This window comes from Ursus americanus, chromosome 1, assembly GCF_024610735.1.
Source record: "Ursus americanus isolate L20-20 chromosome 1, mUrsAme1.1.p, whole genome shotgun sequence".
Lineage (NCBI taxonomy): Eukaryota > Metazoa > Chordata > Mammalia > Carnivora > Ursidae > Ursus > Ursus americanus.
The window spans coordinates 89,321,538-89,338,675 of NC_142127.1; the positions used below are offsets into that span (position 1 = coordinate 89,321,538).

Genomic DNA, 17,138 nt, shown 5'->3' on the forward strand with positions numbered 1-17,138 from the left:
CTGGGAATCCCTCGGTGAAGATGGAAGGAGATGGAAGGAGGAGAGGCAGAGAACAGGGCAGGTGGAGAGGACAGCCTGGCCATGTTCAGTCAGGGACGCGGACGCGTCGGTAAGCTGGTAACCACTCTGTTTAACATGCTTTAGACAGCAGTAGGCAGGACAGCACATGCAGTTAGATACAACTGTTCTGAGGGCGCGGCAAGAAAACAGGGCTTGACAGAGGAAGGAGGAAGGGAAAGAGAGCGTGGGTAGAACCAAGGTCTTAGAGCCAGGGACTCTGGGGGAGCGATGAAGGAATCAGGAACTCACGGGTTAGAAACACAGTGTGCCTCAACCAGAAGTCCACCTGTGGTCCATGTCACTCTTTTATATGGCCATCAACGTCAGTACTACAGCCGGAGTCCCTGGAGGCCTCCGGCCACCCGGGCACCTCGGAGCCAGCCCTTCCGTAGGCCCCGAGCCCCAGGCGAGCTCTGCTTCCAGTCTGCACGTCTCAGACCACACCCTCCCAGACGTGGGGCAAGCTCTCAGCCCTCAGGTCCGGTTGGGGGAGCGGCAGGAGCAGGAGGGCCGGGCTCCTCCAACTGCACGTCATGCAGGTGCACGGTGGGGGTGGTGGGGTCTTTGCCCACTCCTTGGTTTGGGTCGGCCTGGTCGGGGTGGTGCCGGCGCACGTGCTTCACCACCTGGAACTTCTGCTTGGCCTTGTAGCTGCAGAGGCGGCAGAAGAAGGGGTGGCGGTCGGTGTGGGTGAGGGCGTGGTGGCGCAGGCCGGCGGCCCAGCGGAAAGCACGGTGGCACACGTTGCACACGTAGGGTTTGGCCTCGCTGTGCTTGCGGAGGTGGGTGCGCAGCAGGAAGCGGGTCTTGAAGGCCTTGCCGCACTGCTCACACATGAAGGCCCGTGCCTCCCGGTGCCGGGTCTCCTGGTGCACGCGCAGCGCGTCGGCCCGGTTGGTACAGTACTCACACTCGGGACACTGGTATGGCTTCAGTCCTACAGGACAGGGCAGGGCCAACGAACAAAATTACTACCGAAGGGGGCGGGGCAATGTTTAGTGGGCCCAGGAGTCACTGTGATCCTGGGACACGACACAAGCAGCAAGCTGACTCATGATCGCGTCTATGGAACGTTCCAGCCCCGTCTGACGTTTCTGTGCCCTCCTCCCAACACAGCCCCTTGTGTACAATGAGCGCTCGATGGAAGCTGATACTAACTGGGCCCCTGAACAGCCACCTGACAGCAGTGTATACTCACTCAAATATCACAGGGTTTCCAAATGGGAAACTCCAACCCCCCTTTCGATCATGGCATACTCATGGAACTTGGGAATCCATTTAAACAGAACTCCTTGTTCAACTCAAAAAGTAAAAGAAAATGCTTAAGAAGGAAGGGGTAGGGGCGCCTGGGTAGCACAGTCATTAAGTGTCTGCCTTTGGCTCAGGGCGTGATCCCGGCGTTCTGGGATCGAGCCCCACATCAGGCTCCTCTGCTGGGAGCCTGCTTCTTCCTCTCCCACTCCCCCTGCTTGTGTTCCCTCTCTCACTGGCTGTCTCTATCTCTGTCAAATAAATAAATAAAAATCTTTAAAAAAAAAAAAAAAAGAAGGAAGGAGTAGAGGCAAGAGAGTGGCCTTCACAGATGCAGAGCGCCCTGAAATGCATCTGGTTATTTCCTTGACACGAGGGGATCCGACGCATAATACAGGCACGCCATCATTAGCCGTTTTCTGAGCACCTATGGTTCATGGACTCCATACCCAAGAGAATAAAAGATGTTAAAACAGGTGAACCTTTCATGTTCTCCTCATTACTCCTAAAAGTTCCATCGTGTCTGCAGGACTAAGTAGACCTCTGCCGGTCACACATTTGTGTTGGGGGGGTTCTCAGTGGGGGTGCATGGCCTAGTGCCACGGTCAGCAGGGAAGCTTTTAGAAAGTACCCAGGCCCAGGCCCTCAGGCTCACCTCACTTCTGATTCTCATAGGTCTTCAGTGGGGTGGGAAGCTATTCTGGCCATTAACCACCCCTCTGGCCCCCAATGTGCACCCTGAATCGGAGTAAGGACATCTGCCAACTCAGGGAGATTGGGTGTGCCGGGAGTGGGGGGGTACCCCACTGGGCCCGTCCAAACCATGCAGACTCACCTGTGTGCTTGGTCATGTGGTACTTGAGCTGGTTGACCCACTTGCACTTGTAGCCACAGTCGGGGCACAGGTACTTCCGTTCCTCCTTGTGGATCCGCATGTGGTACTGGAGGAGGGAAGAGCCGAGCACGGTCCTCAACGGAGGTGCTCCCACCCTAGCCGTACTCCCGTCACCAAGTGGGCGCCCCGGTCTGGCCGCTCCCACGCCACCCTGACCCACCGGGCCTGCCTCCTGCTCTGCCCCATCTCACGCTGCCACTTCCTACCTGTGCCTTTGGGGGCTCAGCCCCCAACTCTCAGTCTAGTCATCTCTAAGATGAGAAACGGCAGAAGTAACTATAGCTCCTGTTTTGCAAGGATTAAAATTACAGCGTCCGGCATGCAGTAAGTGCTCTATAAATGCTGGCCGTTATTATCTAGAACCCCACCGAACTATGACATGCCTTTGTCGCAGACCAAGCGCGTCCAATGGAATTTCATCTCTGCAACAACCCTAGGAAGTATCACCCCCTCTTTCACAGGGGAGGAATCTGAGGCTTGGAGACGTGAAGGGGCTTGACGGAGACCGCAGGGAGTTTCCTCCACAGCCCGGCTGCCTTCCATGCCTGGCCCGCGTGGCCCCCGGCCTTACCTTGAGGCGGGAGGGGTCAGCACAGGCGTAGGGACAGAGGTGGCAGCGGTAGGGCTTCTCCCCCGTGTGGATGCGGCTGTGCCAGGTGATCTTCTGCCGGTTCTTGGTGCTGTAGGCACAGTCGGTGCACTTGTAGAGCCGGGTGCCGCCGTGCCCTTTCACATGGTGGTCTAGCACCAGCTGATGGCGGCACGCGAAGTCACAAAAGGGGCAGCGCAGAGGGGGCTGGCCGGCCCCCACGCCCTCCGGGGCCGCCGCCGCCGCCGCCTGCTCGTGGTGCGCCAGGTAGTGCTTGACCAGGCCCGCGCGCTCCCGGGCGGCGAAGTCGCAGAGCTGGCAGCGGTGGCTGAAGTGCCGCCGCCGCCGGTGCTCCTCCAGGGCCGGCCGGCTGGGGAAGGCCTCCCGGCAGGCCCCGCACTCCAGCCGCGGGTGCTGCTTGCGGGTGTGTCCTCGCAGGCTGGCCGGGCTGGGGCACAGCAGCCCGCAGCGGGGGCAGCGCAGGGGGCCCTCGGCGGCCTCGGCCGGGGAGCCCGGCGCCGCGGGGGGCGGCTCGGGATGCCGGCGTAGGGCGTGCTGCTTGAGCGCCGTCTCGGAGCTGAACTGGGCCTCGCACTGGGGGCAGGCGAAGGCGGGGGTGCCCTGGTGGCAGCTGTTCACGTGGCGAGTGATGTCGTGGCGAAGGTAGCCGCTGTAGTCACAGAGCGGGCAGAAGTGCGTGGGCGTCTTGTCATGGACCCTCAGCCGGTGCAAGCGCAGTTTGGAGTTGGTGCCGAACGTCTGCGGACAGGAGCTGCAGGGGATGCGGCCCACACCCGTGTGTCGGGACTGATGGGCCTCCAGCCGGTAGCGTCTGGTGGTGGAGAAGTCACAGAACGGGCACTGATGCGGCTTCACTCCCTCGTGCTTGAGCCGCCGGTGCTGCTGCAGGCAGCGGCTCTGCTTACAGGTGAAGCCGCAGTCCCCGCACTGAAGGGGGGGCCGGGGCCCGCGGGCTGGGGCCGTGGCGGGGTGCCTCCGCTTCTGGTGGAGCCTTAGGGCGGCGGCCGCAGGCGCCGTGAAGGGGCAGAGGCCACAGTGCAGCTCTCCAGACTCTTCGAGGGGGCAGCCGCGGGTCTGGTGAGTCCTCAGGGCCCGCTCCTGCTGGCAGCTGAAGGGACAGGTGGGGCAGGAGAAGCGAGCCCCCTTCTGCTTGGGAACCAGAGCTGCGTCCCCAGGCCCGGGGCTGCGCTCTGCACTCCCACCGCTTAGGGAGGCAGCGTCCCCGTGGCTCAGGAGGGAGGCAACGGGCGGGGTGTGGGAGGCCCCTCGCTTTCCTCCCCCGCCACGCGCCCCCCGACAGCCTTCGGCCACGTGTGAGGTGATGGAGGAGAGCCTAGAACACAGGAAGGGGCACGAGTTGCAGTGAAACTTGCCCTGCTCGAAGTGGAACTTCTCAGGGGTCTCTGCGGGTGAGGTGTTTCCTGCAGGGCGCGCTGCGGAGACGCTGAGGGTGCCAGGAGGCTCCTCTACTTCTTCCGGCTCCCTGGGAAGCACAGGAGCAGCATCTTTGGGGAGCACTAGCTCTACTTCTAACGGTGCAGGTGGGGGCTTTCCACCTTCTGCATCCTCGGAGACCTGGGTGCCCGGGGGCAGGGGATGCAGAGGGAGGGGTGAACCCGGTTGGGGCAAAGCCTTGTTCTTTCTGAGCAGGACAGGGCACTTCTTCAGCAGGTGGGTGCTAAGGCCTCGCTGTTGCTTGAAGCTGGCCCCGCACTCGGGGCACAGCAGGGGTTCTCGGCGGCCCTGGCACCCCGTCCTGGAGTGCACACTCAGGGCCTTCTCCCGGCGGGTAATGAACGGGCAGTGAGGGCAGCGGAAGGCCCGGCCCTCGCCCTGGATCACTACCATCTGAACGCGCCCCTCCAGGACCAGGGCCTCGGCTTGCTCTTTGTCCTGCCTCCGGAGGGCCTTGAGTAAGGACTCCGATTCAGGGAACTGGGGGAGGGGAGCACTCTCAGCAGGCAGAGTGGCCTTGAAGGCCCCCGCCCAGCTGTCAGGGGGCTCCTCTGAGGAAGGGGGATCTTGAGGGGCCTCAGGGACTGGCTTTTCCAGAACGGGCTCTTCTTCAGCACCCAAGCCAGACGTCCCAGCACCTTCCACGGTAGACAGCTCTGCCAAAGTTCCATCTGGCCCTTCCAGTCTCAGGGGCCCTGAGGGTTCCAGGGGCCTGAACGCCACAGGCGCGGATTCAGCGATCTCCTCGAGGGGTGGCTCAGCCACAGGTTCCAGCTCTACCCCCAGGGCCTCTAGGTGGAGCGTGCAGCCACCCTCCTCGACCTCCGCCGGACTGGGGCTGCCGACCAGGTCGTCCCCCTGCGGAACCTCCCCGCCATCCTGCCTCCCGGCGCTCTCCTCCTCACTGGTCTCTGGCGGGGCCGGGTCCGAGGGGGGCTCCGCCACAGGCCCAGGGGCCCGGTCTGGGCCCTCAGGTGGGGCGGACGGCTGGCCCGAGGGCTCGGAGGCGGCAGGGGGCGTCGGGCACGGCCTGGCCCCCTCCGGCTCCTGGCCGGCGTAGCGGAGCTGCCACACCGGGTCGCCAGGCACGTAGCCATGGGCCTTGCGCTTGTGGAAGAAGAGGGCGGTGTTGCTGAAGGTGCGGTAGTCGCAGAGGGCGCAGCGGAACTCACGGAGGCGCGTGTGCTGGCAGTTCTCGTGGCTCAGCAGGGCCTGCTTGTGGCGGCTCTGGTAGCTGCAGTAGCGGCAGGGGTAGAGCGGGGCCGGCGTGCCCGGGTGGTGCTGGGAGGCCATGTGCTTCTGCAGCTCGTACTTGCGCTTGCAAGCGAAGGCGCACACCTCGCACATCAGGGACTTGCCCTGGTGGCGCAGCTTGTGGCTGCTCAGCTGATCGGCCCGGTGGCAGCGATAGGAGCACTGGTTGCACTGGTATCTGGTGGGGGGGGGGGGGGAGGGACAGCAAAGTCACCATGCTCGATCTCTCGTAACCAGCCCGTAAGTACTTCCTGTGCACGAGGCTCTGCTCAGTGTGGCACTCGTGTCATCTAACTCATTCCCTGCCGCTGTCTCACGACATAGCATCTACTCCCAAGGGAGGCGACTCAAGCTCAGAGGTTACTAACGTGCCTCAGGGTACAAAGGACGTGAAGGGCAGAGAGCCAGCTCTGGGGCTTGTGCTCCAACCCCTACTCTACATTGCTCCCCACAGGGCAGACCGCATGAAGCAGCCACCCGTCGTGGCCTCGGAAGGAGCTGCCAGGCTGTGGCCTCACAGGGCAGGTTTCTGTGCCTAGATCCCATTCTCCCACAGAGGCGTGAAAGCTCAGGAGAGACCCCCTGGCCAGCCGGGCCGCAGGGCAGAGGGGAGCTTGCCTGGATGGGGAACATGGCTAGGGCTGGGGTCCCAAGTGCTGTCTCCTGACTTTGCCAGGCCTGGACTTCTGAGAGCTTAAGGGACACCTTCAGGGCTAGGCCTGGACTCTGGGTCTGTACTCCCTTCGCTGAGCCCAGAGAGCTCTCCCCGTGCAGACGGGGCTACGGGCACCAGAACGGAGACGAGAGGAGCAGAGAGGGCCACTGGGAGGAGTCGCGCTGGGGCCAGGAGAGCACGCTGAGCTCAAGAGGAGGCTAGCGGAGCGTCCGCGCCCTGGGCTAGGGCGGGGGCGCGCGCGCTCGTACCTGAGGTCCCCCGCGTGCTTCCGCATGTGCACACTCAGGTAGTGCTTCCACTTGGTGACGTAGCCGCACTCGGTGCACATGTAATCCTTGGTGTTGGAGTGGGTCAGCATGTGCTTGGACAGGTAGCTCACGTCTCGGCACGTGAAGTCGCAGAGCTCACACTTGTGAGGTTTCTCACCTTCCGTGCGAGTGGGGGGAGGGGTGGGAGGGGAGGAAACACGGGTCAGACGCAGATCGAGTGAGCACACAGATCATCCCCCGACCCGCAAGCTTGCACGGCTGACAAGTGGGAGTGAAAGCTTCCCGCGCCGCCCGAGGGGTGGCTCCCAACAGTCAGTGCTGCTGCCCGGCCCTCTCCTCCGCTCCGACACGGGGGAAGCCGGGGGTGGGGGGGGGCGGTGAAGACCGTGCTTTCCAAAACCAGCTTGCAAGTCTACCTGGATTTGCTGTAGACCTTGTTGGCACTAACGGCCAACTGTTCCACTTACCCCAATTCCCTCCAGTTTTGGAGAAAAAATTAGGCCATACAACATAGTGGTTAAGAACCTGGGACTCTGGAGTCCAACACGTTAATAAAGATATTAATAGCAAACACGTACAGAACGTGCATTAGGAAGTGCCCCTCTTTGAGCACTTTATAAAAATGTCCCTCTTGAGGCGCCTGGGTGGCTCAGTCAGTTAAGCATCTGCCTCTGGCTCAAGTCATGATCCCAGGATCCTGGGATGGAGCCCCGCGTCGGGCTCCCTGCTCAGCGGGGAGCCTGCTTCTCCCTCTCCCTTCCACTCGCCCTGCTTGTGCTCTCTCTCTGACAAGTAAATAAATAAAATCTTAAAAAAAATGCCCCCTCTTACTGACTCCTCCCAACAGCCCTATGAGGCAGGTGCTGGGACTGCCCCATTTTACAGAGAAAGAAGCTGAGGCACAGAGAAACCCAGAGCTATGAAGTGGCGGTTCAGATCCCAGCTTACTACTACTATGAGGCCGTGGATGGGTCACGTAACCCCTCTCAGTCTCCGTTTCCTTGTCTCCAAAGAGGGGGGCAACAAAAATACTGACTGCTCATGGCTGGTGAGAAGATTAAACGAGACGTCCCAAAGTCCTCAGCAGTGCCCAGCAAGAACTCAGGGAAGAGCTGTCCATGGAATGGGGCAAGAAGCTGGGGGCACATTCCTTCAGGACCCTTCCCTGTGATCCCTGCCTACCCGCTCAGCCCGCTTCCCTGTGGTGAAAGGCAAGCGAAAAGGTGTTCTGGCTCTGGTTCTAATACTAGCTGTGTGATCCCAAAATGGGCCATTTAAATGTTCAGTTTCTCTCCTTTACCTGCCTTCCTTGCAAGACTGTTACTACGCATTAAATGAGATAATACGAAAGAACCTGGCGAACTAAAGAGCACTGTAGAGATGGGAGGTTTTATGAAGGGCCTCAGAAAAATGAGATGTGGTGACTAAGGCATGCACAGAAATGAACTTATCAATGGAAACAATGGCTTTGCCCCAAGCTGCCTAAAAGCTGTCCTCCCAAACTAGAGTCTTTGATGAGATTTTTTAAAAAATGTCTTGTCACCCCACTGATGCTTGCCTAGAGATCACGAATGGGATGATGCTGTAACAGGAAGCCTAATATGGTTGCCAAAGCATCAGTATAATGCTGGCAACCAATTAAGGGTCTGAGTCGGCTGCCAAGGCTCTCCCGAGTGTGGACGGCTCAGTCCCCTCGCCCCCCCATCTCTCAAAGCACGTTCTCAAAACCTGAATCGCAAAGGAAGGGATCTCTCCCGGTCTGGGTTTCTTTGCTTTAACAGGCTGGGTATCGACCCCTCCAAGCCCGCCCGAGGGTAGGCAGAATTGCACACGGCCTTAAGGGGGAGACACAGCGGCACTGTGGTCACAGCCCAGGCTCAGGCTGCCTGGACTCCGATCCTAGCTTGACCATTTTACTAGACAAGTGACACTCACTGTAAGGCTCGTCTGTAAACTACGAATGGTAGACTTAGCTCTAGGAACACTGGGTCCAATAACACAACGGACGCGGAGCCCTTCACGAGTCTCGCACACTGTCAGGGCTCGTGTGACAACACGGCCGGTTACTGCAGGGGTGGGGGGCGGCTCACCGGTGTGCAGCAGCATGTGGCGGATGAGCACCCTCTTGTGGGCAGTGGCGAAGTTGCACTCAGGGCACTGATGGATCTTCTCGTGGGCGTGCATCTTGCCCACGTGGTCCTGGTAGGCCACGGGGTTGAAGGTGGCGAAGGGGCAGAAGGTGCAGCGCAGCTCTTCGCTGCCCGGGTGGCCCTGCTTCTTGTGTTTGCGGAACAGGTGCTTGTTGGAGCAGGCAAAGTCACAGTGCGGGCAGTGGAAGGCGTAGTGGCTCTTGTGGTGCGCCTCCATGGCCTCGGCTGTGGCGAAGAGCATGGGACAGGAGTGGTGGCGGCACTCCACAGCCCGCGCGCCGTGGCTCTCCTTCAGGTGCTTGACAAAGGCCTTGCGGTCGGGGGCCGCGTAGCTGCAGCCCTCCTGAAAGCAGCGAAGGGGCAAGGGCCCCGCTGCGGCCGCCGCCGTGTGGCTCTTGAGGTGCTCCTTCAGGGCCTGGCTGAGGCGGAACTCCTCCCGGCACACAGGACAGGCGTAAGTGTCCGAGTAGAAGTTGGAAATGTCCTCGTGCATGCTGGCCATGTGGCGGTTGAGCGCGTTCCTCTCCACAGCGCTGTAGTGGCACAGCGGGCAGTGGTGCGCCTTCTGGCCCAGCTCCCGCAGCAGATGGGTCTTGAGCTTGCTCTTACTGGTGAAGAACTTCTGGCAGTTGGGGCACTGGAGGCTGGGATCCGGGAAGTGCAGGTGCAGGTGCTCCGCCAGATGCGTCCGCTTCTTGAAGCAGCGCTTGCATTCCGGGCACATGTGGGTCTTGAAGAGGGACTCGGGGCCAGAAGCCGCATCCCCTGGGAGAGGGAAAGGCAGAGACGGTTGACAGCAAGATGCTCTGATAGGTCAGGGGCTGGCCAGGTAGCGGCAGAACCACCGTGTGCCCAGACACTACATTACGCGGCCTTTCCCCTTTCTCTCCGGGAACTCTCATAATAGCATCTCAGGGTCGTCTCCAAAAAGAGACGAGAAATTCAAGTAGTGAAAGAAGCAAAGTCACGAGGATTTCTCTGACCTTGTTGCAGACCCATCTGGAGTGCTTTACCCAGCCACCTACTATTCCTAAGCCTTTGTCTAGAGCTGCTCAAGAGAGCAATCTGGATGAAGCATTCTTGTTCTTCCGGCCCTTGTTCATGGGAGTAGGCAGTGGGATCAGCAGGGTTGGTTGGAAGGAAAAGAAACGCACAGAGTATGCAGAAGGGACAAGAAGAAGGTCAAGTACTCCTGCTTCCAAACACTAGTTCACTGAGTTCTAGATCACAGAGAACTGGTCATAAATACAATCAGATCTTTTTTATTCACTTGACAGTAAACGGGCTCCCTGTGGGATGGATGCATTTCAAATGTTGTTCTAGTGAGCTGGAAAACTGGGAAGCAACGGTTCAGAAGTAAAATCTTCGTGGGCCAAATGCCAGACAAGACAGGCTGCTGACCAGTAACGTCTGCCATCTTGTATGATGAATATCACCTTCTCGTTCCCTGCACAAGAGCTTTCTGCCTGAGGAAAACCAGCCCAGGAGAGCAAACTGTTTACCCCTACTCTGTTTCTACTGTCTTTATGCATTTATCATTTTCCCACTAGACGTGTCAAAGTGGAAGGTTAAGAACAAAAGGCAATGAACCAAAGCCCAGAAAACCAAACCCCAGAGCCTCAATGCCAGACTCTCCACAATCCATTCCTCCCCACCACCAAGATATTCAAGCCCAACCACGTCCTTACCTTCTAACTGCTGAGCCCCCTGGCCTTTCCCCAGGGTTTTCTGGGTGTCCTTCGGAGCGCCACTCTCCTCTTCTTCCTCCACGTCCTCCTCGTCCGCTGACTCCTGCCTGGGCAAGGGCGTATCCGCTTGTCCTGACGGCGCTCCCTCTCTAGGGGGCAGTTTGGGAGCTGGAGACACATAAAACTTGATGATGTCTACAGGGGCCGACGACAGCAGTGACTGCTTGTACTCCTGGCTGGCAGGCCCACCCCCTCCCCATTTAGTGTAAGAGAATCTAGGACTTGGATTCTAGGTCTGCCCATTTATTAGCACTCAAGACAGGGAGAGGGAGACCAGGAGCTACGCTATCATTAATGCTCCAAACCTAAAGCAAATCAAACCTCAGATAACGCCATCCTCAGACCCCTCGAAGACAAGGGCTTTGAAATCACTGCAGTGGGCGGTAAGGGGCTGGGAGGTACAGCATGGGTAGGCTGCACTTCCCTGGCTCAGGTCCCCAGGGCTAATGGCTGGTGGCTCAGTGCAGCTGCACATAGCCGGACCTCTAAACTGCTCTACTGAGAAGCCTAACTCAGCAATTCAGGGTCACACCCTGTCCCCTCCGATCCATTCCTTCTACCCGCACAGACACAGTTGCTTCAATAAGGCAAAGACGGAGGATGATTTCCCAGGAAAGAGGGCTCTTCTCTTCGGGAACAGAGCACCAACCAGTCTTAGCAAGCCTAGGTCTCTCAGCAGAATCCTGGCCTCTCCCAGCCGAATTTCCTCCTCCTTCTCCTCTATTCACCCCATGCCCTCTTTTTGAGACCAAGAGGAGGAAGCATCAGTGAAGCGCCACCCCACCCCCGCCGAAGGCTTCTTTTTAAAATAACTCCAGCTTCTCTGGCCCAATCCCACTTGCTCTAAAAGGAAGTCTACAAGCATTCTACCAGTGGCTACAGCCACTGATGAACATTTCAGCTTTTGCCCTCAGAAAGTTCTGAAACGAATCAAGAAAGAATAGTCAATAACTTCAAGGCCACAGTGTCGCCAAAGTCAAATCTCACTCACTGTCATGGACAAAGACTTCCTCTTTGTCTCATATATTGACTGGCCCAAGGTTTCGAGAGGCCTTCCCATGTCAATCAGTAATTCTGTCCTGCTAAGCCACTGCTCCAGAGCCCCTTGCGTTCACGCACACGATCATGGCACTGGAACCAACTGCCTCTCCTACGGGACTGACTGTGGCTACGTTCCAGGCAAGGGGCTGCCTGGCCTTGGCCTCATACCTGGCAGCAGCTCCTGGGATGGAAGACCCTGCTGGGCAGACAGTTCTCCCTGCGTCCCGGCCCCGTGGCTCCGCTGATGCTGCCGGAAGAGTTTGACGTTGGAGCCCATGAAGCTGCAATGGTTGCAGTGGAAAGGGTAATGGGCCTGCCGGTGCAGCTCCATGCCCTGCTGGCTCCCGAAGAGCAGGGGGCAGCCCCGGAAAGAACACGGCACAGGAACCGCGGTGTGGGCCTGCCTCAGGTGGTGCTGCAGACCCTTGCGATCTTGCGCGGAGAAAGCACAGCCAGACTCTGGGCAGGAGAAGGTGTCCGGAGTGCCCCGGTGACTCTTGAAGTGGCTCTTCAGGGCCTGGGGCTGGGCAAACTCCTGTCTACACACGGGACACGGCAGGGGGCTATCTGGTGGGCCCTGGCTCTGCAGAGGGCCAGAGAGAGTGAGGTTGCTGGGGGTCAGCTCTACAGAGCACGGGTGGCCAGAAAGGCCCTGCAGAGGCTGTATGAGGGTCTCAGTGCACTGGTGCAGGGCCAGCAGAGTGGGCTCTGCGAAGCTCTGCTCACAGCGCTCACAGAAGTACACCTCCACCACCTTTACCAGGACACCTGCAGGCAGAGGACCGACAGAAAGGCACGGAATCAGATGGAACGAAACTCATAGGCATTAGCTCCTAATATAAAATGTAGGTGAATCTTTTAATATTGGTGGGGTGGAGATGGACCTTAAGTCTTCTACCTGGACTGTAAGTCCTGTAAGGTCAGGGACAGTCTATCTGCATATGTATCTGGATTTCCAGTATGTAGCACAATATTTGGCATAAAACGGGTACTTTGTAAACATTTGCTAAACGAATTAACCAAGCATTAACCAAGTCCAGAAAGCATTAAGAAAAGGCAATATGCTTTGCCCAAAGGAAAAATCGGGAACTCTCAAAAGAAGAAAATGACAATCTGGGGATAATATCTGCAGTTTAAATGACAAGGTGTTCCTTTTCACATTCTGTAAAGAGATTTGTTTCAAAGGCACAGTAATTCATAAAATGGAGAACATCCATTTTCAAAAGACCCAAATCCTGTTCATGGTAATCACTGCCATTTCTTAAGCAATGGGCAGGACCCTGATAAAGAAAGGCTTAGGAAACACTCACTTGGTCCTCTAGCTGCCCTACGAGAAGAGGGACCCCGAGTTCTGGGAGGTTAGGGCGGCTGCGCTCATTCATGGCAAAGCCATGACTCCAGCCCAGCTCTGTGTCACATCTACTCCGGTGGTTCTTTTTCTCTTTATTATTTCTTTGTTTAAATAAAAATTCAGTGCAACAATTCAAATGACAGGGATGCACCTACAGAAAGAATAACCAATCCCACCCTTACACACCCCATTTGGTCTATATAGTTTTAGGCCTTTCTAAGGCATTTCTCTGCAATTTGCTTCCCCTTCCTCCTCCCCACTTGCTGTGGATCAGATACTTTTTTCAATGAGTACCTTTAAATCTAATATTTTTCTGTCCAGTTCACAGTACTTCCAAGCATGGACAGGTCAAAATGAGGTCTTGCCTTTACTGATGGACATTTGGGTTATTTGCCACCCTTGTAAATAAGGCTGCTCTAGACGTCCTTACCCCTGTGTTCTTGTGCACGCGTGTGAGCACTTTCTAGAGGACAGAGCCCTGGAAATGGAATTACTGGGTCAGAGTACGCATATTTTCAAATTTTTTATGTAGATAAATTGACCTTCGAAAGATTATGCTAAATTTATACTTTCCGTAAGCTATAAGACAGTATCTGTTTTCCCACCAATGCTAAGTATTACTAAAAATGTTTAATTTTTGCCAAAGTTGAGATCATGGCATATCATAATTATTATTATTTTTTTAAGTTTATTTTTTTTTAGTAATCTCTACATCCAACATGGGGTTTGAACGCACACCCGGACATAAAGAGTCACATGCTCTTCCAACTGAGCCAGCCAAGCACCCCTCATAATTATTTTTAACTGGAATTTATTTGTGTGTTAGTAAGATTAACCCTTCTTATGGCAACTGACTATTTTTATTCTTCTTTAGGGAATTGCATGTAGGTTTTTCTCTTTCAAAAAAAAAAACACCCTTTCTTTTTCTTATTATGGAGCTCTTTGAATTTTAAAGAGATTAACTCAGGGCGCCTGGGCGGGTCAGCTGGATGAGCGGCTGCCTTCAGCTCAGGCCATGATCCTGGGGTCCTGGGATGGAGCCCCCACATCAGGCTCCCTGCTCAGCAGCGAGCCTGCCTCTCTCTCTGCCCCTCCCTCCTTCTCTGATCTTGCTATCTCTCTCTGTCTCCAGTAAATAAATAAATAAATAATCTTTAAAAAAAATAAAGATTTTAATTCTTCCTTATATATTGCAAATGTTTTCCCCATGTCTGTTCTTTATTATTTGCTTCACCACACAGGAGCTTAGAAACACTCTATGCTAATCAAATTAGCTAATCTTTCCCAGGATTCGTTGTCACCATACTACATTGCCAAGAGAAGTTGTGACAACTGTAGCCGGAGGATGGCAGTTAACAACGGGGAAGTTACCTAAAAATAAGAAGTTGTAGATATGGGAAGAATAAAGGGGAGAATCTTTTTTCTAGCATAAATATAAATGCTCAACTCCCACTCTTGACAACATGCCTTGGATGAGTTACGTATGTTACACACAAGAAACTAGGGCAAGGAAATACCAGATTACCTCTGGGAAGCCCTGCCAAGCCCAGGGAGGTAGAGACACTGGGCCTTTTGCCTAATCCCTGGCTGCAGTTCCTGAGTGGGAGGGTCGATATGCTATAGGCTTAAGGATTGGGTGGAGGTGTCAGAAAGGTCTTCCCTTCTGGATTCCTGCCTAGCAGACACGAAGTCCTTGCAGGGATAGACTCTGCCAAGAGCTTGGTACCATGTTGTGAACCACCCTGCCAGCCTTCAATCAACATTCACCAACTGCAAATCAAATGACAACATCTCTAAGAATAAAAATAAGATGCTACCTTGTGTTCTCATCGTATTTATATAGAAGGGTCAAAAATAGCACAGCCAAAACCTCAGAGCTGATTGTCCCAGTGACTGCTAGTGACTGTGTTGGTACCTGGGGTCTCTCCGGGAGCACCTGGGGACAGGTTTCCAGCTACAGCTTCCACAATGATCTCCATGTTCCCTGTGTCCTCTTCGGTTGCTGTGGCCTCTACCAGCAGGCAGCCTGGGTCAGCAGGCAAAGGTGTGGGGCTCCCAGCAGGACAGGAGCTCTGGACGGGCTCCAGGATTCCACGGTTGGAGAGAGATGGGGGGATCAGCAACAGCTCAGGGCACAGTCCATCCATCTCCCCAGTGTTGTTGGTTGGCTGTGAGTCCAACACGGGATCTGTCATCACCACTGACTGGTGTTCTGTGGTCTCCTTATGTGCTGATAAGCCAATGCAAGAGAAACCGAACAAAACAGAGTTAGAAATCTCACTTTCTTTCCCATTGGTGTGGGGGCATGGCCCAGTGCTTGCCCACTTACGCATTTCCTTGCATGGCAGCATGCCACACCTAGCTAACCTAGAAGTTTTCTTTTTACAACAATGTTCAGAACAAAAAGTAAACAGATGCTAATAGGGATCAGCATTAGGAGAGAGCCAATAAGTTTTGGCCAATATATTAAAGACTGAAGGTTATGTTTCTTGGAGCTAAGTGACCTTGGTGAAATCATTAAGCAATCTGGGCCTCAGTTTTCTTATCTGCAACAAAACTGGGGCCAAGGGATCTCAGAGGTCCCTTCCCCTCTTACCATACTGTGATCTCACTATTCCTTAGTATGGGTCTAAAGCCCGTCCTTCAGGATCTGGCCCTGCTGACCTCTCCAGACTCATCTTCCACCTCGCTCCTTAACAGACCTCTGACCCAGCCATATCAATGAGCTGCCACTCCCCAGGCTCACCACATCCTCTTTTGCTCCCATACCCTCACACATGCCTCCCTCTCTCTCTCTCTCTCTCTCCATCAGATGGACCTTTTCCCCTTCTCCATCTCTCTCATCTGTCTTACCAACTCCCGTCCTTTAAGAATCTACACAAACGTCATTTTGGCTATGAAGGCTTCTTGACGTTGTTCATAGAAGTTACTCTTTGTGGGGTCCCAATGGCACCTTGTACCTAGCTCTGTCAGAAACTCTGTCACACGGCACCGTTGTTACTTATCAATCTCCCTCCCTAGACTTGGAGCTTTCTGGGTGCAATTAACTGACATTACCACTTCACTGAACACAAACACAACATCTATGCAAGTCAGACAGATGAGATTCTAGTGAAGAACTGAAGACACGGAGATGCATCAGAGAAAGCCAGATTTCTACAAAGATAACAAACCAGTGGTTCCTTAGGTATAAAGCAACCCACGTGAAAAAATATCAAACTCACTGACTACAGCCTCATATTGACAACACTAGAACACAATGGAGAAATGAATGGCAACTAAACTGCATATCCTGTTATCCAGGGCTAACATTAGCTGAAGCTGAATAATTAGTAATGTATAAGAACGACGGTAATCGCTTCATGAAATTGAGTCATGCACCTCAGGTGAGGGCTTAGGACTAGGAAATCAGGCTGCAGGTGAAAATCCTGCAACTCAAAACCCTGGCTCAGGGGATTCAGAAGGTAGCTGGGAAGTGCACTTCCGAGGTCAGAGGGTTCTCTGGAAACCACAGCCTCCACTTACTGAATATTATCACCGCTCTGCGGGGGAGGACTAGGTCGGTGTAGGTGGAGAACCTGAACCTTCAGCCGCTGGAAGGCGGGTGAGGTGGGAGACCGGTAGTCAGAAGAGGAGAAATGAGCCTATCTTTGGGGCACAGGCATTGAGGAAGAGAAAGGACAAATTAAGGTGGAGAGAGGGCCTGCGGAAAGAATGAGACCCGAGGCACCCGGGTTTCCACCTGCCTTTCGGCTCTGACTCACCGTGTGGCCGCAGACAGAGTAACCTCGCTTCCCAGGGCCTCAGCTTTCCTATCTGTAAAGTGGAGGTGATGACAGCGTCCACAACGTGGGGCGGGAGCGAGAATCACAAGAGCCAGCAAATGGGAAAGCCGTTTTGTAACCTGCAAAGCTTGGGATGGAGCATCGTCATGATTACGGTCCTGATGAGAGGCAGCGGGTAACCGGGCGGGGTCCAGAGCAGTGACGCGGATGGGGCACCAGGACTGCCGCTGTGATGCGCCGGGGCCCCGATCGTCGGCGTGCTCCCTTCAGCACCTCCTCCCGAGGGGTCCCGCCGCCCAGGCCCACCCTCATCCTGCGGCTCGAGAAACTTTTGCCTCCGGCCCGCTCCACACGCACCCCCTACTACTTCCCGCCCGGCAGCCGCTCACTCACCTCCCGGCCCAGGGCGGGCGGGAGCTGCGTCTCTATGGTCCTCCAGCCGCTGGAGCGGCCTCCCGGGACTCCCTTTGTGCGACCGCCTCCGGCCCAGCCGCCTCCAGGACTTCGGGCCGATGGAGGCCGCTCTCTCTTCCCTCGTCGGCCGGCGGGGTTCTCTATGGTTTTCCCCGGCGTTTCCCCTTGCTTCTTCCCCC

General features: G+C 55.8%; 1 protein-coding gene across 1 annotated transcript; it reads right to left on the reverse strand.

Moving 5' to 3' along the window:
- Nucleotides 1-109: 109 nt before the first annotated feature.
- Nucleotides 110-17,083, reverse strand: ZNF142 (zinc finger protein 142). Its single transcript, XM_045777542.2, has 10 exons — nucleotides 16,939-17,083; nucleotides 16,525-16,672; nucleotides 14,676-14,990; nucleotides 11,578-12,177; nucleotides 10,309-10,476; nucleotides 8,561-9,385; nucleotides 6,450-6,627; nucleotides 2,778-5,703; nucleotides 2,147-2,252; nucleotides 110-997 (listed from the first exon to the last, which is right to left on the reverse strand). Exons 3-10 carry the CDS (start codon nucleotides 14,953-14,955, stop codon nucleotides 528-530), a joined length of 5,553 nt encoding a protein of 1,850 aa, XP_045633498.2. The 5' UTR covers nucleotides 14,956-14,990; nucleotides 16,525-16,672; nucleotides 16,939-17,083; the 3' UTR covers nucleotides 110-527.
- Between the last annotated feature and the right edge of the window lie 55 nt (nucleotides 17,084-17,138).

Excerpts from the sequence above, each read along its gene's own strand:
- ZNF142 (XM_045777542.2), bottom strand. The coding sequence starts at position 14,955 with ATGACAGATCCCGTGTTGGACTCACAGCCAACCAACAACACTGGGGAG. Across the intron at positions 10,477-11,577 it reads ATCCCAGGAGCTGCTGCCAG|CTCCCAAACTGCCCCCTAGA; the intron begins GTATGAGGCCAA and ends ATGTGTCTCCAG. Across the intron at positions 2,253-2,777 it reads CTGACCCCTCCCGCCTCAAG|TACCACATGCGGATCCACAA; the intron begins GTAAGGCCGGGG and ends TCCCTCCTCCAG.